Source organism: Myzus persicae, unplaced genomic scaffold (genome assembly GCF_001856785.1).
Source record: "Myzus persicae strain clone G006 unplaced genomic scaffold, MPER_G0061.0, whole genome shotgun sequence".
Lineage (NCBI taxonomy): Eukaryota > Metazoa > Arthropoda > Insecta > Hemiptera > Aphididae > Myzus > Myzus persicae.
Genome location: NW_019103974.1, coordinates 186,053 through 201,506, shown reverse-complemented (window position 1 = coordinate 201,506; position 15,454 = coordinate 186,053). Strand labels below are relative to the sequence as shown.

The 15,454-nt window shown below is 27.9% G+C and overlaps 2 protein-coding genes across 2 annotated transcripts; both read right to left on the bottom strand.

Annotated features, from left to right (window-relative positions):
• Window positions 1-1,375: 1,375 nt before the first annotated feature.
• LOC111037074 (guanine nucleotide-binding protein subunit beta-2) lies at window positions 1,376-8,853 on the bottom strand. The gene is made up of 7 exons (XM_022319437.1): window positions 8,739-8,853; window positions 4,163-4,308; window positions 3,896-4,029; window positions 3,416-3,581; window positions 2,981-3,185; window positions 2,639-2,855; window positions 1,376-1,958 (listed from the first exon to the last, which is right to left on the bottom strand). The coding sequence occupies exons 1-7, from the start codon at window positions 8,805-8,807 to the stop codon at window positions 1,852-1,854; spliced, it is 1,044 nt and encodes a 347-aa protein (XP_022175129.1). The 5' UTR covers window positions 8,808-8,853; the 3' UTR covers window positions 1,376-1,851.
• Window positions 8,854-8,870: 17 nt separating this feature from the next.
• Window positions 8,871-13,541, bottom strand: LOC111037073 (nucleolar MIF4G domain-containing protein 1 homolog). The gene is made up of 12 exons (XM_022319436.1): window positions 13,354-13,541; window positions 12,874-13,268; window positions 12,229-12,773; window positions 12,017-12,157; window positions 11,793-11,958; window positions 11,277-11,401; window positions 10,311-10,504; window positions 10,008-10,195; window positions 9,736-9,914; window positions 9,492-9,656; window positions 9,297-9,428; window positions 8,871-9,236 (listed from the first exon to the last, which is right to left on the bottom strand). Exons 2-12 carry the CDS (start codon window positions 13,259-13,261, stop codon window positions 8,967-8,969), a joined length of 2,493 nt encoding a protein of 830 aa, XP_022175128.1. The 5' UTR covers window positions 13,262-13,268; window positions 13,354-13,541; the 3' UTR covers window positions 8,871-8,966.
• Between the last annotated feature and the right edge of the window lie 1,913 nt (window positions 13,542-15,454).

The following is a 15,454-nucleotide window of genomic DNA, read 5'->3' as shown; positions in this document are numbered from 1 at the left end:
TTGTATGACCATTATTATAAAAAAATATATAATATATAATATTCAACCACAAGACAATATCTATATTTAATAAATGATATTATGAAAAAATGAACATTTTAATAAATACATCTATGAGCTATGATGAATAAGAATATTGTAGTTTAGCGAAGAAAAGAAGATTCTATTTTTTTCTTTTCAAAGTGTGTTGTATATACTTATATGATGTTTTATAAGAAAGTAAAAAAAAAGTCGACAAACTTTGATTTAAAGTTACTGGTGAAAAACTTCAAAAGGTACAGTTTTTCTGAAACTCAAATTTTTTTAAAAAAATTTTTAAAATTAAATAATTTCGAATATTAAATGTTTGTCTATACATTATTATTATCCATGTTACCTATACTTGTGGTGGTTTTGCATAACAATAAGTCCGCCGTCAAGTCGAGGGATATTTTTGATTTGCGGAGCTAGTACCAAAACAGAAAACACGCGTAGTCATTGCCCTATATTTCAAGGCTTATGGGCAAAAATAAAAGTAAGGTGAGTGTGATAACTAAGTTTTGATTTTACTTATCTATTGGCAGTAAAAAACTATACATTTTGAAAAAAAAATTGGAAGCACTAGAATATGAGTAAGAATTCTCAGTAGGTATTTTATATTAAGATTGAAAATATTATTATTATTTATTAAGGGACATAACACAACACTACAACATAACAAAATACGGAACCGCAAAATATACACTCCCAATTCCACTATAACACGCTCATCAGTACTTAAAAGTTAAAATAGTTAAAATAGTTATAAGTTATCTATAACTAATTAATTACTCATTTTAATTTGATTTATACATATATATTGAAATTTTTAGAAAAATATTATGCTTGAATTCGAAGTTAAAAAATGAAAATTCTATTCAAGAAAATTAGTGTTTATCTTTAAAAAAGTCACCTAGTAAATAGGTGAATTGTTAATAATGGATAACGTGCAATGAAAATAGGTACCTAGTACCTATCCACCGATAGGCGATGCGTAATTACATTGTTAGATACATCACATTTTGTAGTGTGTTACCACAAAAATGGAAAATCTACGCCTTAACTCTTAAAACTCACCGTTAACTGTTAAGTATATTTTTCAGTCTTTTATCAGACCTACTTTCTATGCAAAATTGCATAGATTGTAGATTTACTTAAAACAAATAAAAAAATGATACAGCACTATAGTTATATAATATATATCATATCGTTACATATATATATATACCTACTTCAGTAATCAGTAATTAACAATTAACATTATGCTTAATGAATAAATATCTATAATACTATAAACCAATACTGACCAACAAAGATGACGTTAATATAAACGGGAATAAATAAACAAAAATTAATATAACTCAAAATCATAATATTTAACTTAATATACGTATTGTGTACAATAATTGATTAAAATAACACTGAGTAACGGTAGGTAACAAGACTTTAACACACTAACTGACAGTTAATAGTTACAAATAATCAATGGATAGATACAATGAGAGATTTTATTTTATTTTTTCGCAATACCATATTATTATTTTGTAAAGTAGAGAGGATGGAAAGCGTGACAAATAATGATGAAATGTATTAAGGTCGCGTTATCGTTGAATAAGCATGCTATTAAACGGTTTTCCGATATTTTACAAAACATCATTTGATTGGGGTTTGATATAGTTTAAAAGAATACAATAATTATTGTAGTGTAACTATATTATGTATAATATATAGTTAATATATATTATATTATTGCATCTACCAATAATTTGGTGAATTTAACACTAGTCATATTAAGTGATCTTATAGGTAATAGGTACACAACAGTTTCCACGTTTAAACCCAAACACGGACGTTCATATCCCAAGAACTTGTGACCACGGACATACCATTCGGCGATACACTCAGAGAAGTCACTCTGTTCTCGTGTCCGTTCAAAGTACCTGTAAGCCAGTAAAACATATCGTATATTATTATTTATTAGTTGCATCATAATGTATAGTATATTAATATTATCATGGCTGGTTTTGAGATGCATAGAAGGTCGCACACTAATCTAAACATCAGACTTTTGAGAAACTCTAACTCGTTAAATAAAAGACACCTTTCTTGGTCTCGAATACTTCAGTATTTAGTGGTGGCCAGTATAGGCGTGTATAGAAGGGTGCAGGGTGTAGGTACTCAGTTTACTACTCCCGGTTGGCGGTAACTAGCAGGTTCTATACAGAATTCCACAATTTACTAAAAATAAATTATTTAGGCTTGAAGACGTTAATGTTATTTAAATAAACACTTGTTTTTCGAAACTTAAAATTTAAAATGAAGCCACTCACTACCCTCGTAATTACGTTTAGGTATACAGAGCATTTATGTAATTTTAAGAGTTAGAGCTCGTTAATTATCATTTACCTATAATGATTTTAATGTGCGCCTACCTATATGGCTATATTTAATATTATGGTTACCAGAAAGTTCTAAATCGTTATTATTGATCCATCTATATTTATCAATCAAATAACTTACGGCATCGTAGATAAATAGTGTTATGAACTTATGACTAATGATTTGCGAATAAAATCATACTGTAATACGCATATTTAATAGATAATAATAACACACTTACCATTGTGTTGGACTTTCATCGTGTCCCACACATGAACCGAGTTATCATCGCTACCAGCCAACAGAAACCTACCAGATACCGATAGACCACACGAAGTGAATCCTGAAGTGGAATTTGGTGGTTTGTACATAGCAATTTGTTGATCAGACCTAATATCGTATAGACGAGCGGACTTGTCCTCCGAAGCTGTAGCAAATCCGTATCCGCTGTTATGAAACTGTAACAAGACACAGGTCCATTTTTACTTTTTTTAAAATTTTTTCATAATAATTAATAGGTCATCATTTTTTTAATTATGTCTGTTAACATTATATAGGTATTATAAACTACGACGATACATACGCAAACAGAATTCACGTCAGCCTCGTGTCCGAAAAACACTTGTTTGCACTTCAGTTCCCTGCGATCCCATAATTTACAAGTCTTATCCACGCTGCCCGTCACGAACATATTTTGGTCCGGTGCCAATGATAATGACACTACGTCTCCACAGTGAGCGGCTTCGATTTCATTCGTTCTCTTACCAGCTTCTAAGTCCCACATACAACTGTATAATAAGAACACGAACAAAATTAATAACATTTACACAATAGATTAATACGTGCAATAAATAAAATAATATCCAAACAGTTAAACTTGTAATTTGAACTGATTTCTACTATATAGGGTACCTACTTTATTGTACTTAGTATGTCTACAAACATTGTAGGTATAAAATATATATACAATAGGTTTATGTAGTAAATTTATAAAAATATAAAGGTGCGTGATAGTTACAGTTTCATGTCTCCAGATCCAGTGATTAGGGTTTTATCGTCGACAAATCGACACGACGATAAAAAACCTTCGTAACCCAATAATTCGCGTATCATTTTCGCTCCTCCGTTCGAATCACGATTATTTAAGTCGTAAACAGTGCACATATTATCCATCCCTCCACAAGCTGTTCAACATACATTTTTATGTAAGAGTAAAATTTAAAAACAAAATTATGGCGTCATCGTTTTGAGTTTATTACTTTTTGTCATCATATATTGTGTTAAAAGTGATTTTAATATACTCGCCATCTAGGCCTCAACATGCGTTTTATGACCCACAGCACACCCACGACCCACCCACCAACATCCGAATAAAAATAAGTAGAGCCATCCTTCCACTTGGTATAAGTAATAACACTAATAACCAATAAGTATTAGACGCCTGGTTATTTTTTAATAAAATACATTGGTCATTGGTACACAATATTTATATACTAACCGACATAATTGCCCGTCGGTGCAAAAGCCACAGACATAACCCAGGCTGAACGTAATGGTATAACTTGTACTTTATTACCGGTCCATGTGTCCCATATGATAAGTTTTCCGTCCAGTGATCCGGAAACGGCGTGTCTGTAAAGACCATTACTACATTTAGACGAAACCACACGAGTGTTTTATTCATTATAAATTATAATTTAAATCTAGAAACTGATAGAAAGTATTTCGGATTATATTTTGGTTGTTATTTTATTTTTTATTTTACCTACTATCGCCGCTATAGTGGACCGAGTTCACTTTATTAATATGTCCTTTGAGCATTTTCTTAGTGGCCAATTTACACTTTGGCACATCAGCCATTCCATTAGATATTTCTTCAATGGTTTTGTCTTGTTTGCTTTTTTGGTCTTGCTATAATCACAGTGAGTAAATAGTGTTAAGTATTGACATTCAGAATATTTGAGCAATGAAAATTATTGAAAAAATACCATTCCAAAATATATATTTAATATAGTGGAATACCTAATAAAATATTTTTTTGAATTGACTATTTCTAAATTATAGATATTTTTCTATAATAAAGGTATTTCAAGTTGTAAAATTTTTAAAGATAATGGTACAATTTAAATTTCGTTGTATTATATAACATCATTCAGACTTACCAATATGATAACACCGGCCAAAAAAACTGAATTTGCCAAAATAAAAACAAAACAAAATCCTAATCTTAAAAAAATGTATATGGGTATAGGTAATATTTATTTATGAAAATAGTGATTTAAGACTTAGTCAATAGTTGAGAATAGTCGATTAATATTCAGTCTTATAGACAAACGAAAATTTAATTTGTATACCTATAATATAATATACAATTAATAGGCATTTAAATAAAGTAATTAGTACTACACAACTATAGTACTATACTACTATACACTTTTAAAGTTAATGACATGAGTTTTCACGTACCTTAATACCTTAAAGTAAACAAGAGGGGGAGGGTGTTTAAAATACACCACATTATAGCACGGTGTTTTCCTTCCGCTTAGGAAATGTATTATACATAATGACAACCATATCTCCTCACGACCTCATAATTCAAACCACTGCAGATATGCTGCTTTTGTTTTAATAAAATATTGTTATGTTGATAAACGACGTTGTATAGTCACTATAGTACATATAGTTGCATAATTGCACATATTGTAGGTAGGTAGGGTAGGAATAGTGTTTAAATTTATTTAATATCTGTATTTGTAGGCTAGACAAAAAAGCAGGGCTCGGAAGTTGTAGGAGCTAAAAAAGGTAAAATATGCATGCAAATATGCACGAAAAAATTGCAAAATATGCATTAAAAATGTTAAATATGCAAAAATATTATTCTGAATTCCAAAAATTAAAGACATCAGATGTTGTTTACAAATTAATCATATGCATAAAAATTATTTATAACTAAAAAAAAAGTATAACTGGTTGGCATTTTGACATCTTATATTGAGCTGAAAATAAAATTAATAATATTTTTTCAGTATTTTTTAAATTACGAAAAAATACATGTTTTCTAATATCTGTCAAGTTATTGCATTGAACCACCAATATTTTCTTAAGATTTTCTATTTCAAATGAACGACAATTATTCGATAGAAGATTTTTATATCGAGGAAACGATCTTTCAACGTTAGTTGAAACTTGAAGTCATCGGAGCATATTTATAAAATTGACCATGGCGATGACAGTATATACGTTCGTTGGTCATTTTGAGTTTTATATTCAATATTAGTTGAAATATACAGGTTAAGAAAGAAAAAAATCAATTTTTTTAGAAAAATATTAAATATGCATAATATTTGTATAAAATCAATGAAATATGCACTTTTTAGCCAAAATTGGTAAAATATGCAAAATTTTCAATTTTCAACTTTTTAACTCGTAATTGTATATTTAAAATTTCTAGCTAGGTCTGCTATAAATTGAGATCATACAGAACAATATGCAATTCCTACAACTTCCGAGCCCTACATATAAGTATGGGGTTTCAACGATTCCGCCAGACCTTTTTATACTTGGGTATAAAGCTTATCGATTCCGCCAGTGCAGGTAGTCTAAAAACGACCTATCGATTCCGCCAGGGCAAAAATAATCTTATATTAATTTATATTAAAATTCAATATTGACTTATATTGTAGATACCTATATTATTATTATTATTATTATAGAATTTTATTTATTTAACTATATTGTATTATTTTATATATATATTAATTCACATTCCATTAGTTTGGCATCCATCATACATTCATACTATAAAAATATCATTGTATAACTTAAAACTATATTTGACTAAATTAATTGTATTATTATATATATATATATATTGTATTGTATTAATTATTATACTGATTATTAATTTTATTTTTAATATTTAAATTAATTATTGAATTATTTTTTAGATATATTATTATTATTATAACAGAAATAGGTTGACATCAGTAGTTGCCAGGTCGAGGTAGAAATTGGTAGGTGGCGGAATCGATAGGTTGTTTTTAGACTACCTGAACTGGCGGAGTTGATACTGGCGGAATCAATGCTACATTGGCGGAATCGATAGGTCCCATAAGTATTCTACAGTCTGGACCCTGGAGTGATATATTTTATTACTCATCCCTTTCAGTTTTCACTATATGATCTAAACTATGAGGACCAACAATATTAAATTCATTTTCTTCCTTTTTTCTAGATTATTTAATCGTAAATTAATAAAAATAAAAATATATAGGTACCTATACGGCTATACCTATGTGCATAATGTACATTATATTATTATAATTGAAACATAAAGAACTTATTGATTTTCTTAAGGTTAGATATTGTGGGTAAATAGTTAATTGTTAATGTCAATTATATCTATATATTATAAATGTATAACCAATTTTGTATTGATAAGTACAATGTTCAAAACTTTTTACATCCTGTGGTCAGCTGTAGGCACATAGATATAGCCACAGGAACCTATAAGTTCAATTATTGCTATAACATTTAAATCTGTAATACGATTTGTATTATCTATTCTATATTTATATGGAAATAATAAAACAGTTAACAATATAGCCTGCACCTTAAAAAAATCTTCACCCGCTTCACGGTCTGACTAACATCATATATGAATAGGTACCTGCCTATAAGTATTTTTCTCATTGCTCACAATTTTGTAATGTAGGTACATTTCACGACTGCGCAATAATCAGGCGATCTGATATGGAGCAGTACTGTTAATTCCTAAAAGTTGTATTAAAATTTAAAATTTTTAGTATTTTTCGTATGTTTTAGGAATTGTCTGTACCCACAGGCCCCCTTAAAAATGGGAGAATTTTGAAAAACGGAAATAATATTTTTTTCCGAATGTGGTAGTACATTGCTTTCTAAGTACAAAATTCATAACATACACCAAAGAACTTAAAAATGAAACTTTTAATCATCATTTTTTCAAACTCTTACTTTTAGAGCACTTTTGAAACTTGAATATATTTTTTTATATTTTATTATAATGGATAACATTTTATATCAATTTACAATAGTCAATAAACTACACCATTAAAAAATTAAATAAGTATTATGTGTATTGCTTGGTATTTTTATTTTTATTTCGTACATTTTGGTTACCCAACAGTCTGACAAATGAAATTTTCGTCACGCACAGGCTGATATTTAAAAAAGTATTATAATATTATATAGATAAGTCGTTTTAATTACGACTTGCACTTCAAATCATGTAAGTTTAAATAGGTAAAACAATTATACTTTTGTTTAAAAACAATTGATTGGGCATTAAATTGTATTTTTTTGAAATTTTTCTTGTTTTTCAGTACTTACATACTGTCTTACTCGTTAGGCATGATATGAAATGTAAAATATTACCACAGAATAAATGTGTGTTTATGCTGTAGTTCAACCTTAACGACTTAATAGGCTTTAGAGTTTAGTCAATAAATATAATGTGACTTACAAATTATAATATAACAGAACTATTGAGTATATTAATTTAATTTACTGTTCGTAGTTCAAACTATGACATTAAAATTTCATTTTCACTACTCAGACAGGGCAGTCAATGACAATGTAAAAGTTTCAAAGGAAGTTTAAATATAATAGGTACACACCTATTATGTCCACTCACAAGAGGAGACTATAGACTATAGTAAAGAAAAATCATGAAGCATGACTTTACCAATGAAAACTATGTTATAATGAAGAATATATGTGGGCAGTTTATAATTCTTAAAATGAATGATAACATTATGCCCACACATATGTTGACATTCTTAAAAATCAATAGTTTCCTCTCTTGCACAATATGAAACCTTAGTACTTAAATACTTTTTAATACCCTATACCAGCAGTACTTACACATTTATGGTAGTTTGTTTTCTATATTTATTAGTAGGTTATAACTTATTGTTTTATTAACATTTTACATATATAAATTAGTTTTTTTTAAGTTTTGCAAATACAGTAACTAACATTTCACTATCTTATAGTTTGAAAAATATTTCTTAAGATGGTTAAAGTAATCATTTTTATCCTATAACTAAATATGTTTGTATTAATTTCTTAATATTATTTTTATTTATTAGGTTCCATACATATCTCATTATTATTTTACTTATAACCAGAAAAAATAAAAACATACAGTAAAATATTGATGATCAAAATTAAAAATATATTGAATATTATGCAAATTAAAATAAAATTTACTTTTATTTATAAAATTAAAACTAACATGACACAACAATATGTTTACGTATAAAAATATATATACAGTTTAACAAGTGAACATGTTTTATTACCTGACATTTGGCAATTAAATCTTCTAGTTCTTTTCTAAGAGCAATTAATTCCGGATCTTTTGGAGGCATTATATTTAACTAGTAACAATATAAAATAATGAAATGTTACGTTCACAAAAGACAAGAATACAGTGAATCATAAACAATATGTTTAATGTCATTAGTAAGTTTAAATCCAATTAGAGCAAAACAGGGCTTCCAGATGTGTGTAGTACACACATGCACACATTAGCAGCGGTTTAATGCGGCTTGTGCAACTTTTACTCTGTTTGTTAACAATTCTAATTTATTGTCACTAATGTCTTTTGAAACATTTTTAATAAGAAAATGACTTAAAAACAATGTAAGACCTTCACGGAAAAACTGTAAAGTAGGATTTTTTGATGCTTTTAGAAATATATTGGTGGTTTCTTCTTCATCAATATCTTGTAACACTTTAATCAAAGTCTGTCGAACAAAACTCACCATCAGTTTGTTCAGGCTTCCCCAGTCAACATTCTAACAAACAATAATTTATCACAAATATGTATTACTAAAAAAATTGTATTTTAATATTACTTTTAAAATTGTGATAGGGAGTGAATGATTGCGCAACATCTGTGCTAAAAATGATGCCAGAATTGGTATTTGATTTTTTTTCAAATTGTCAATTTCTTCTAAACGCACATTTATTGATTTTTTGAAAAATGCCTGAAAGAAATTTTTATAATTGATAATAACTAGATCATAACACATGTTTTCAGTAATAATTACTTGATATTTTCTATTGGATTGACACAATTGTTGTGCAACATAAGCAAAAAATGGATTATACACTTTATAAACTAATAAACAATGAATTAAAACACTGACAATTTCTTCTTGTTGAAGACCTTTCAGACCTAATCTCACAAGCTTGTTAAAAGCATCCAAATAGTCCTAGGAACAAGAATTTGAAATGAATAGTTTAATAATAACAAGATTTTTTACACTAAGAAAACATTAATACTAAGTATACCTCAGCAGTGAATAAAATGCAAAAAATATTTTTCCTTGTATCAGTATTCATCCGATATTTTTTGGCCATATCTAGTAGTTTTTTATCGTACATGTCTTTTTTCTGTAAATTGTTATTATTTTTCTGTTCATCACCCTTCCAAGCTGAACCAACAATCCACCAACGACCTTTATTATCAGCTAATGATTACAAAAAAAGTAAAATATGTGTACATTATTTTGATTGTATTGCAATGCTTTAATGTTGAGGTAAAATTAAAAAACTATACCAACCATTAAGTAAATCTTCATAGGATATAGCTAATTCTGCTGGAGTTTTATTATACTTGTAGTAAGTACGTATAACTTTTTGTACATGCTCAATGTATGTTGAGTAACATTGTTCTGAACTAGTAGGTATTTTATTTACATTATTATTTTTTATTGCTGACAGAATTTCCAACATAAATTTTACTCTAGAGCTGAAAACATAAAATATTAAATTACAATATAATTTATACAAATTACACATTATAAAAATATGAATTATAGGTGAACAAAAAAAAGAAATACTCTAATCAAAATGTCTTCTTGTACCTTATTGTTGATTCACAAGTATCTGCACTTTTTTTTTGTATGTCTAATAATAGCTTTTTGATTAATGCAGGATTATCTTTTCTAAGGTTAAATCCTATAGTTCTTAAAATACTTAGAATTAAATCAATATGCTTTTCTTCAAATTTAATAAGTAATTTATCTAAAATTTCAAAAATAAAACCACCATGGAATACCTAGAACAGTATAAAATAAATAGTATAATGTAATTGAAAAAACTCAATTGATGAAAATATAAATATCACAATTAAGCACATTATGTTTTCATTTGCCATGATTATTATTATTATAAACATACAATTTCATAATTTATTCAAAAATTAGCTGTTATATTAAATAAATAGCATATTGAATATTTAAATCTAGATTGTAGGCCAAAAAAACCAATTTTACAAAACTAACAGTTAAAATTAATGTGAAATACATATAAAACATGTGATAGAGTGTGCAAAAATAGAAACACCATACTAGGATGGCAATATCTGGTTTGTGTGGTAGAATAACATGTCACCATACATTTTGATGACACTGATATGGTAATCAACAATAATATATTGCACCTACTTAACTTAATTAATAGTAAAAACTAAATATTTTTGTTTTGAATAAATAGATACAGTAGAACGCAAATATTATCCATACATCAATCAACATACGTACAATAACAAGGTAAGTAAAAATAAGAAGTCTTTTAATAACTCATATACTCAAACTAATATGATTTATTATTGAACTCTGATTATCAGCTATTGCAGCTGCATAAGTGTATCAGTGGGTACTGTGTACGTTTATGTATGGTCAATTATCTGGATATTTGTGTATCCGGACCATCATTGACAATAATTAGTTTGGATAATCGGCGTTCTACTACACATACATTTCAATAAAGTTTGTAATCAATTAGAAATATATTTTAATTTAATATTTTGATACTAATTTTTTACTTACTTTAAAAGCATACAGACAACACAACAATAGTACAATATTATCTAATTCTTTATCTTCAACTTTTATATCATTACTTTCAATAAGTATATTCAATTTAGTTGCCAAACTTTGTAAAAAAAATGCACCTAAAAGTTAATATATAATTGAATATTATTTTTTCATTAAATATAATCAATTTAATTTAACTAAGGTCTAACTACATAGTATACTACATTCAGGAGAGACAAAAATGATAGGATACCAATAAAGTGAGTGACGAATTAATGGTATTAAATGCTTGACCTAGGTAAGAATAATTTTAATGTGAAAATAGCTTAAACATAACATATGTATTATATAGATATTGGTGTACCTACAACAATTGTGTCCAATTATTATTAACAATAATTAGGTCAAAAATATTCATACTGTGATACTAAAGGTATGAATAAAAGTATAATTTATTGAACTACTATTTTACATCGGCCACTACTTTTCTAATGTGTTTGATTTATAAAATATGATAATTTTAGTTACCGATTTCACTTCCAACATTTGTATGTAAAACTGTTAATAATGTACTACTTTCTACAATTATTCTGTATGGTGATACACATTCTGAACGTATTATAGCATCAGATATACATTTATATAGTGTTTCGTTCATATTATTTCGGCTGTTCACTTGATAGAGATCTTCAATCTGTAAATAATTAAAATGACTAATGTTGTAAAAATTAATACAAATTTCTGTATTCTACCTGTCGACTAATGCTATGCATATTAGTTTCTGCCAATCTATTTAACAGCCCTTTAACTTGTTGTCGGAGGCGTTTAAGTTGTTCAGATTCTTCATTTTGTTTTTTCCTTAAATGTGGAGGTATGTAAGTTATTGACTGTTCCTATTATTAAAACACATGGATAAATAAAAAATAATTTTGTTAATAGGGAATATTTAATTCAAGTAACTTGCCACTATAGTGCCATCAGATTTCCTTATTCTACCATAAATATCTTCTTTTGTACTTATAGTTTTTGTATCATCGTTATTATCTGATAAATCTTCATCTTCATTAGGTTCACTGTCAGAAAATTTGTCTTCTTTCTCATCATCATAATTAAATTCTTCTTCATGGTTGTAATCAAATGTATCGCCATCATCATTATCATCATTACCAAAATGTTCTTCATTGGACATACTTTCATTATCACAATCGTCATCAAGAGTTTCTTCACCAGATAAACTTTCGTCTTCAAACTCATCATTCAAAATGTCTTCATCAGATTCATTTTCATTATCATGTTCATAATTAAAAGTTTCTTCATTAGATGAGTTATCAGAACAATCAAAAGTTACTTTTTTTTTGGATTGAATTTCTGGTTCCTTCTTTTTTTTATTTTTTTTTAAAGCATTAACAGTATTATAATCATCATCAAAATTTGAATCAATATCCATCAAACTTTCTTTTAAAGATGAACAGTTCTTACGTGTCTCGGGATCACACACATCCAACAAATCTAGTTATAAGTTACTAAGGTTTATTATATTTATGAAAGCTGGAAAAATTAAGTTAAAAATAGGTACCTACATAATATTTTATCATTAAAAAAAGGATACAATCGAGTCCATCATCAATAAAAGATTTTCCAATGGTTTTCTTTTTATCTAACTTTAAATGTTTGGCCAATCTTTTGATCTCTTTATCTTCATCTTCATTAGCATGTTTCATTTGCTCACGACGACTTTTCTCAAATTGTTTTTGTAATTTAATTTCTTCAACTTTTTCTTTATTTCTATCCAATACTCGCCAGTCAGTTGTGTTTGATGTTTTTGGTAATTTTTTTTTGGCATTTACCTTTTGTACTGTAAGTTCTTTAGTTATCACTTGCTGCAAGTGTCCTTTCTTCTGTTTTTTCATTTGGCGCATGGCTTTACGTTCGGCTTTCCTCGATTTGAAAACAAACCGTTGTTCTGAGCTGGTCTTCACCGAAGATTTGGCTTTCATTTTGAGACTAACAGGTAAATATTAAATATGATTAAATACAAGCGAGAAAATTATTTTATCAAGATTATATTTAACCTAGTATTAAAACTTACATTTCGTATCACAGTATTGATGGAACCGTAAATTATACAATTATACACAATGAATATTTATTGAACTATTAAATATCTAATATTCTATGAGGTCGAATGTAACATGTCTTTATGGATCTATAGTATTTACGAATGTAAATGGAAATCATTCAGCAGTTACCACTTGCCGGTTAGGTTTGGTGTTCGCTCTAAAAATGAGATTACAATTTACAATCATTAATCGTTATCAACACTCGGACATCGTTATCAAAAATAATAGTCGAGCCACGAGGATTTTATCAAAACAAATAATTTGTACAGTACTACAGTGTTATGGCCCAGAATCTGTTCTGTGGTTATGGTCACGATTTAAGACTATAACTTTAGATATCTTAAATCGTGGTTATGGTACAGTATAAATGTATAATCCACAAACTTGAGTTGCTGAGAAGTTGCTTGAGAAGTCTGGTCCGTAGTTTAAGAAGACGCTACATTGACATTTGTTGTCTTCGTCTTACAAGTGCGTAACACTACAAATTTGATGCTCAGCAGATCACGTTTAACTCCTTGATTTTAAAAATTAGAGTGAGTTGACCTCTTATAAAATTTAAATTTACGATTATTATCCAGGGCAACTCATAGGCTTTTTATTATATTTTAATTTTAAAGTGACTTATGAACATTTAAAACTGTAAATTGTTTGTACATTTTAAAATACCTACTCATAACTTGCTCTGAAATTAAAATATAATAAAAACCTATGAGATGTCTTACCTACATAATAATTGTACCTTTAAATTTTATAAGAGGTCATTACACCCTAATTTTTAAACTAAAGGAGCTGAACGTGATCTGTTGAGCATCAAATTTGTTGTGTTACGCACTTGTAAGACGGAGACAACAAATGTCCGTTTAACGTCTTAATTTTTACGACATTATATATTCCGAACGGAGCGATGAATGTATGATTTTACCATGATGTGTATGTCTTTAATTTATTTTTATTTTTATGATTTTATTTTTTGTCTGTGTATATTGACCCACTCGATTAAATACAAGATTTCTCACACATTTTTACAATACCTGCAGTTTAAAAAATAATAAAAATACCTAGGCAAGATTTTTTTTTGTAAGTATGTTAAGTTCAAATGTTGACAAAATTTATCAAATTGAAAATTTACAAATTATTTTGTTGTTAAAAATTGATAACAAGTTCAATTTTTATAGCTAAGGATTTAAAATGTAAAGTAATGTTACTCGTAAATAGTTCATTCTGTAACTAAAAAATATAAAAAATATATAAGCACAGGTTTTTATAGTTATTTTTAGTTCAAATTTGAACGAAATTACATATTAAATCCCAAGGAAAACGATTTTAGTTATATGTTGTTGTTATTTAAAAATATTATTCGCAGGAACTTACTTCAATTGAAACTTTTAGAGTAGGTACCTGTATTGATTTTTCTACAAGAATGGATAATGGATTTATTCTACTACAGTACTACCCCTAATAGTACAACAAGTTACTTTAATTCCAATAATAATATCATCAAATATACCTATACCTACTTTATAAGAATTATAAGATCATAAATTTACAAACAGTTTTTCGTAGAGATCGTCCGAATTCAAATTTAACACATACATTACAGTGACTCTCTAGACACCTATATTTGCTTCCTACAGTAGCTCTTTAAAAATGCTAAAGTATGCAAATTATAATTTTAAACCAACTTAGTAAATAAGTCATGACTAGATGTTGTGTTTACTGTTAATTGTTATTCATTCTACATGCACCATAGGTTTTAACGTTTATGATTTTCATAACTTAAGTCTAAGGGAATAATATTAACATATTTCTTGAACAGGGCGATCGGATATCGAGACAGGTGGTCGGGGCCCGGGAGAATACTTGTCTAGTACGATAGATTTCATTCAGTCTGGGAAGTTCTAGACTGTATTATGATAAATTATAACGGATTAACTCTTTTCATTGTTTTCAGGGGCTCATGTTTACAAAATTTATATGTATTTAGGAACCTTTAGGTATACATAGAGGTATTACCTCGAATCTCAACTTAACCGAAGCGTGGTTCTGACTTTCCGAGATTGGTAGGTACAT

Coding starts and splice junctions, on each gene's coding strand:
- LOC111037073 (XM_022319436.1), bottom strand. CDS start 13,261: ATGAAAGCCAAATCTTCGGTGAAGACCAGCTCAGAACAACGGTTTGTT. Junction 9,657..9,735: donor GCATTTTATTCACTGCTGAG/GTATACTTAGTA, acceptor TCTTGTTCCTAG/GACTATTTGGATGCTTTTAA. Junction 9,237..9,296: donor TCCCTATCACAATTTTAAAA/GTAATATTAAAA, acceptor ATTGTTTGTTAG/AATGTTGACTGGGGAAGCCT.
- LOC111037074 (XM_022319437.1), bottom strand. CDS start 8,807: ATGCCTCCAAAAGATCCGGAATTAATTGCTCTTAGAAAAGAACTAGAA. Junction 4,309..8,738: donor ATTTAATTGCCAAATGTCAG/GTAATAAAACAT, acceptor CTGTGATTATAG/CAAGACCAAAAAAGCAAACA. Junction 3,582..3,895: donor ACCGACGGGCAATTATGTCG/GTTAGTATATAA, acceptor TATGTTGAACAG/CTTGTGGAGGGATGGATAAT.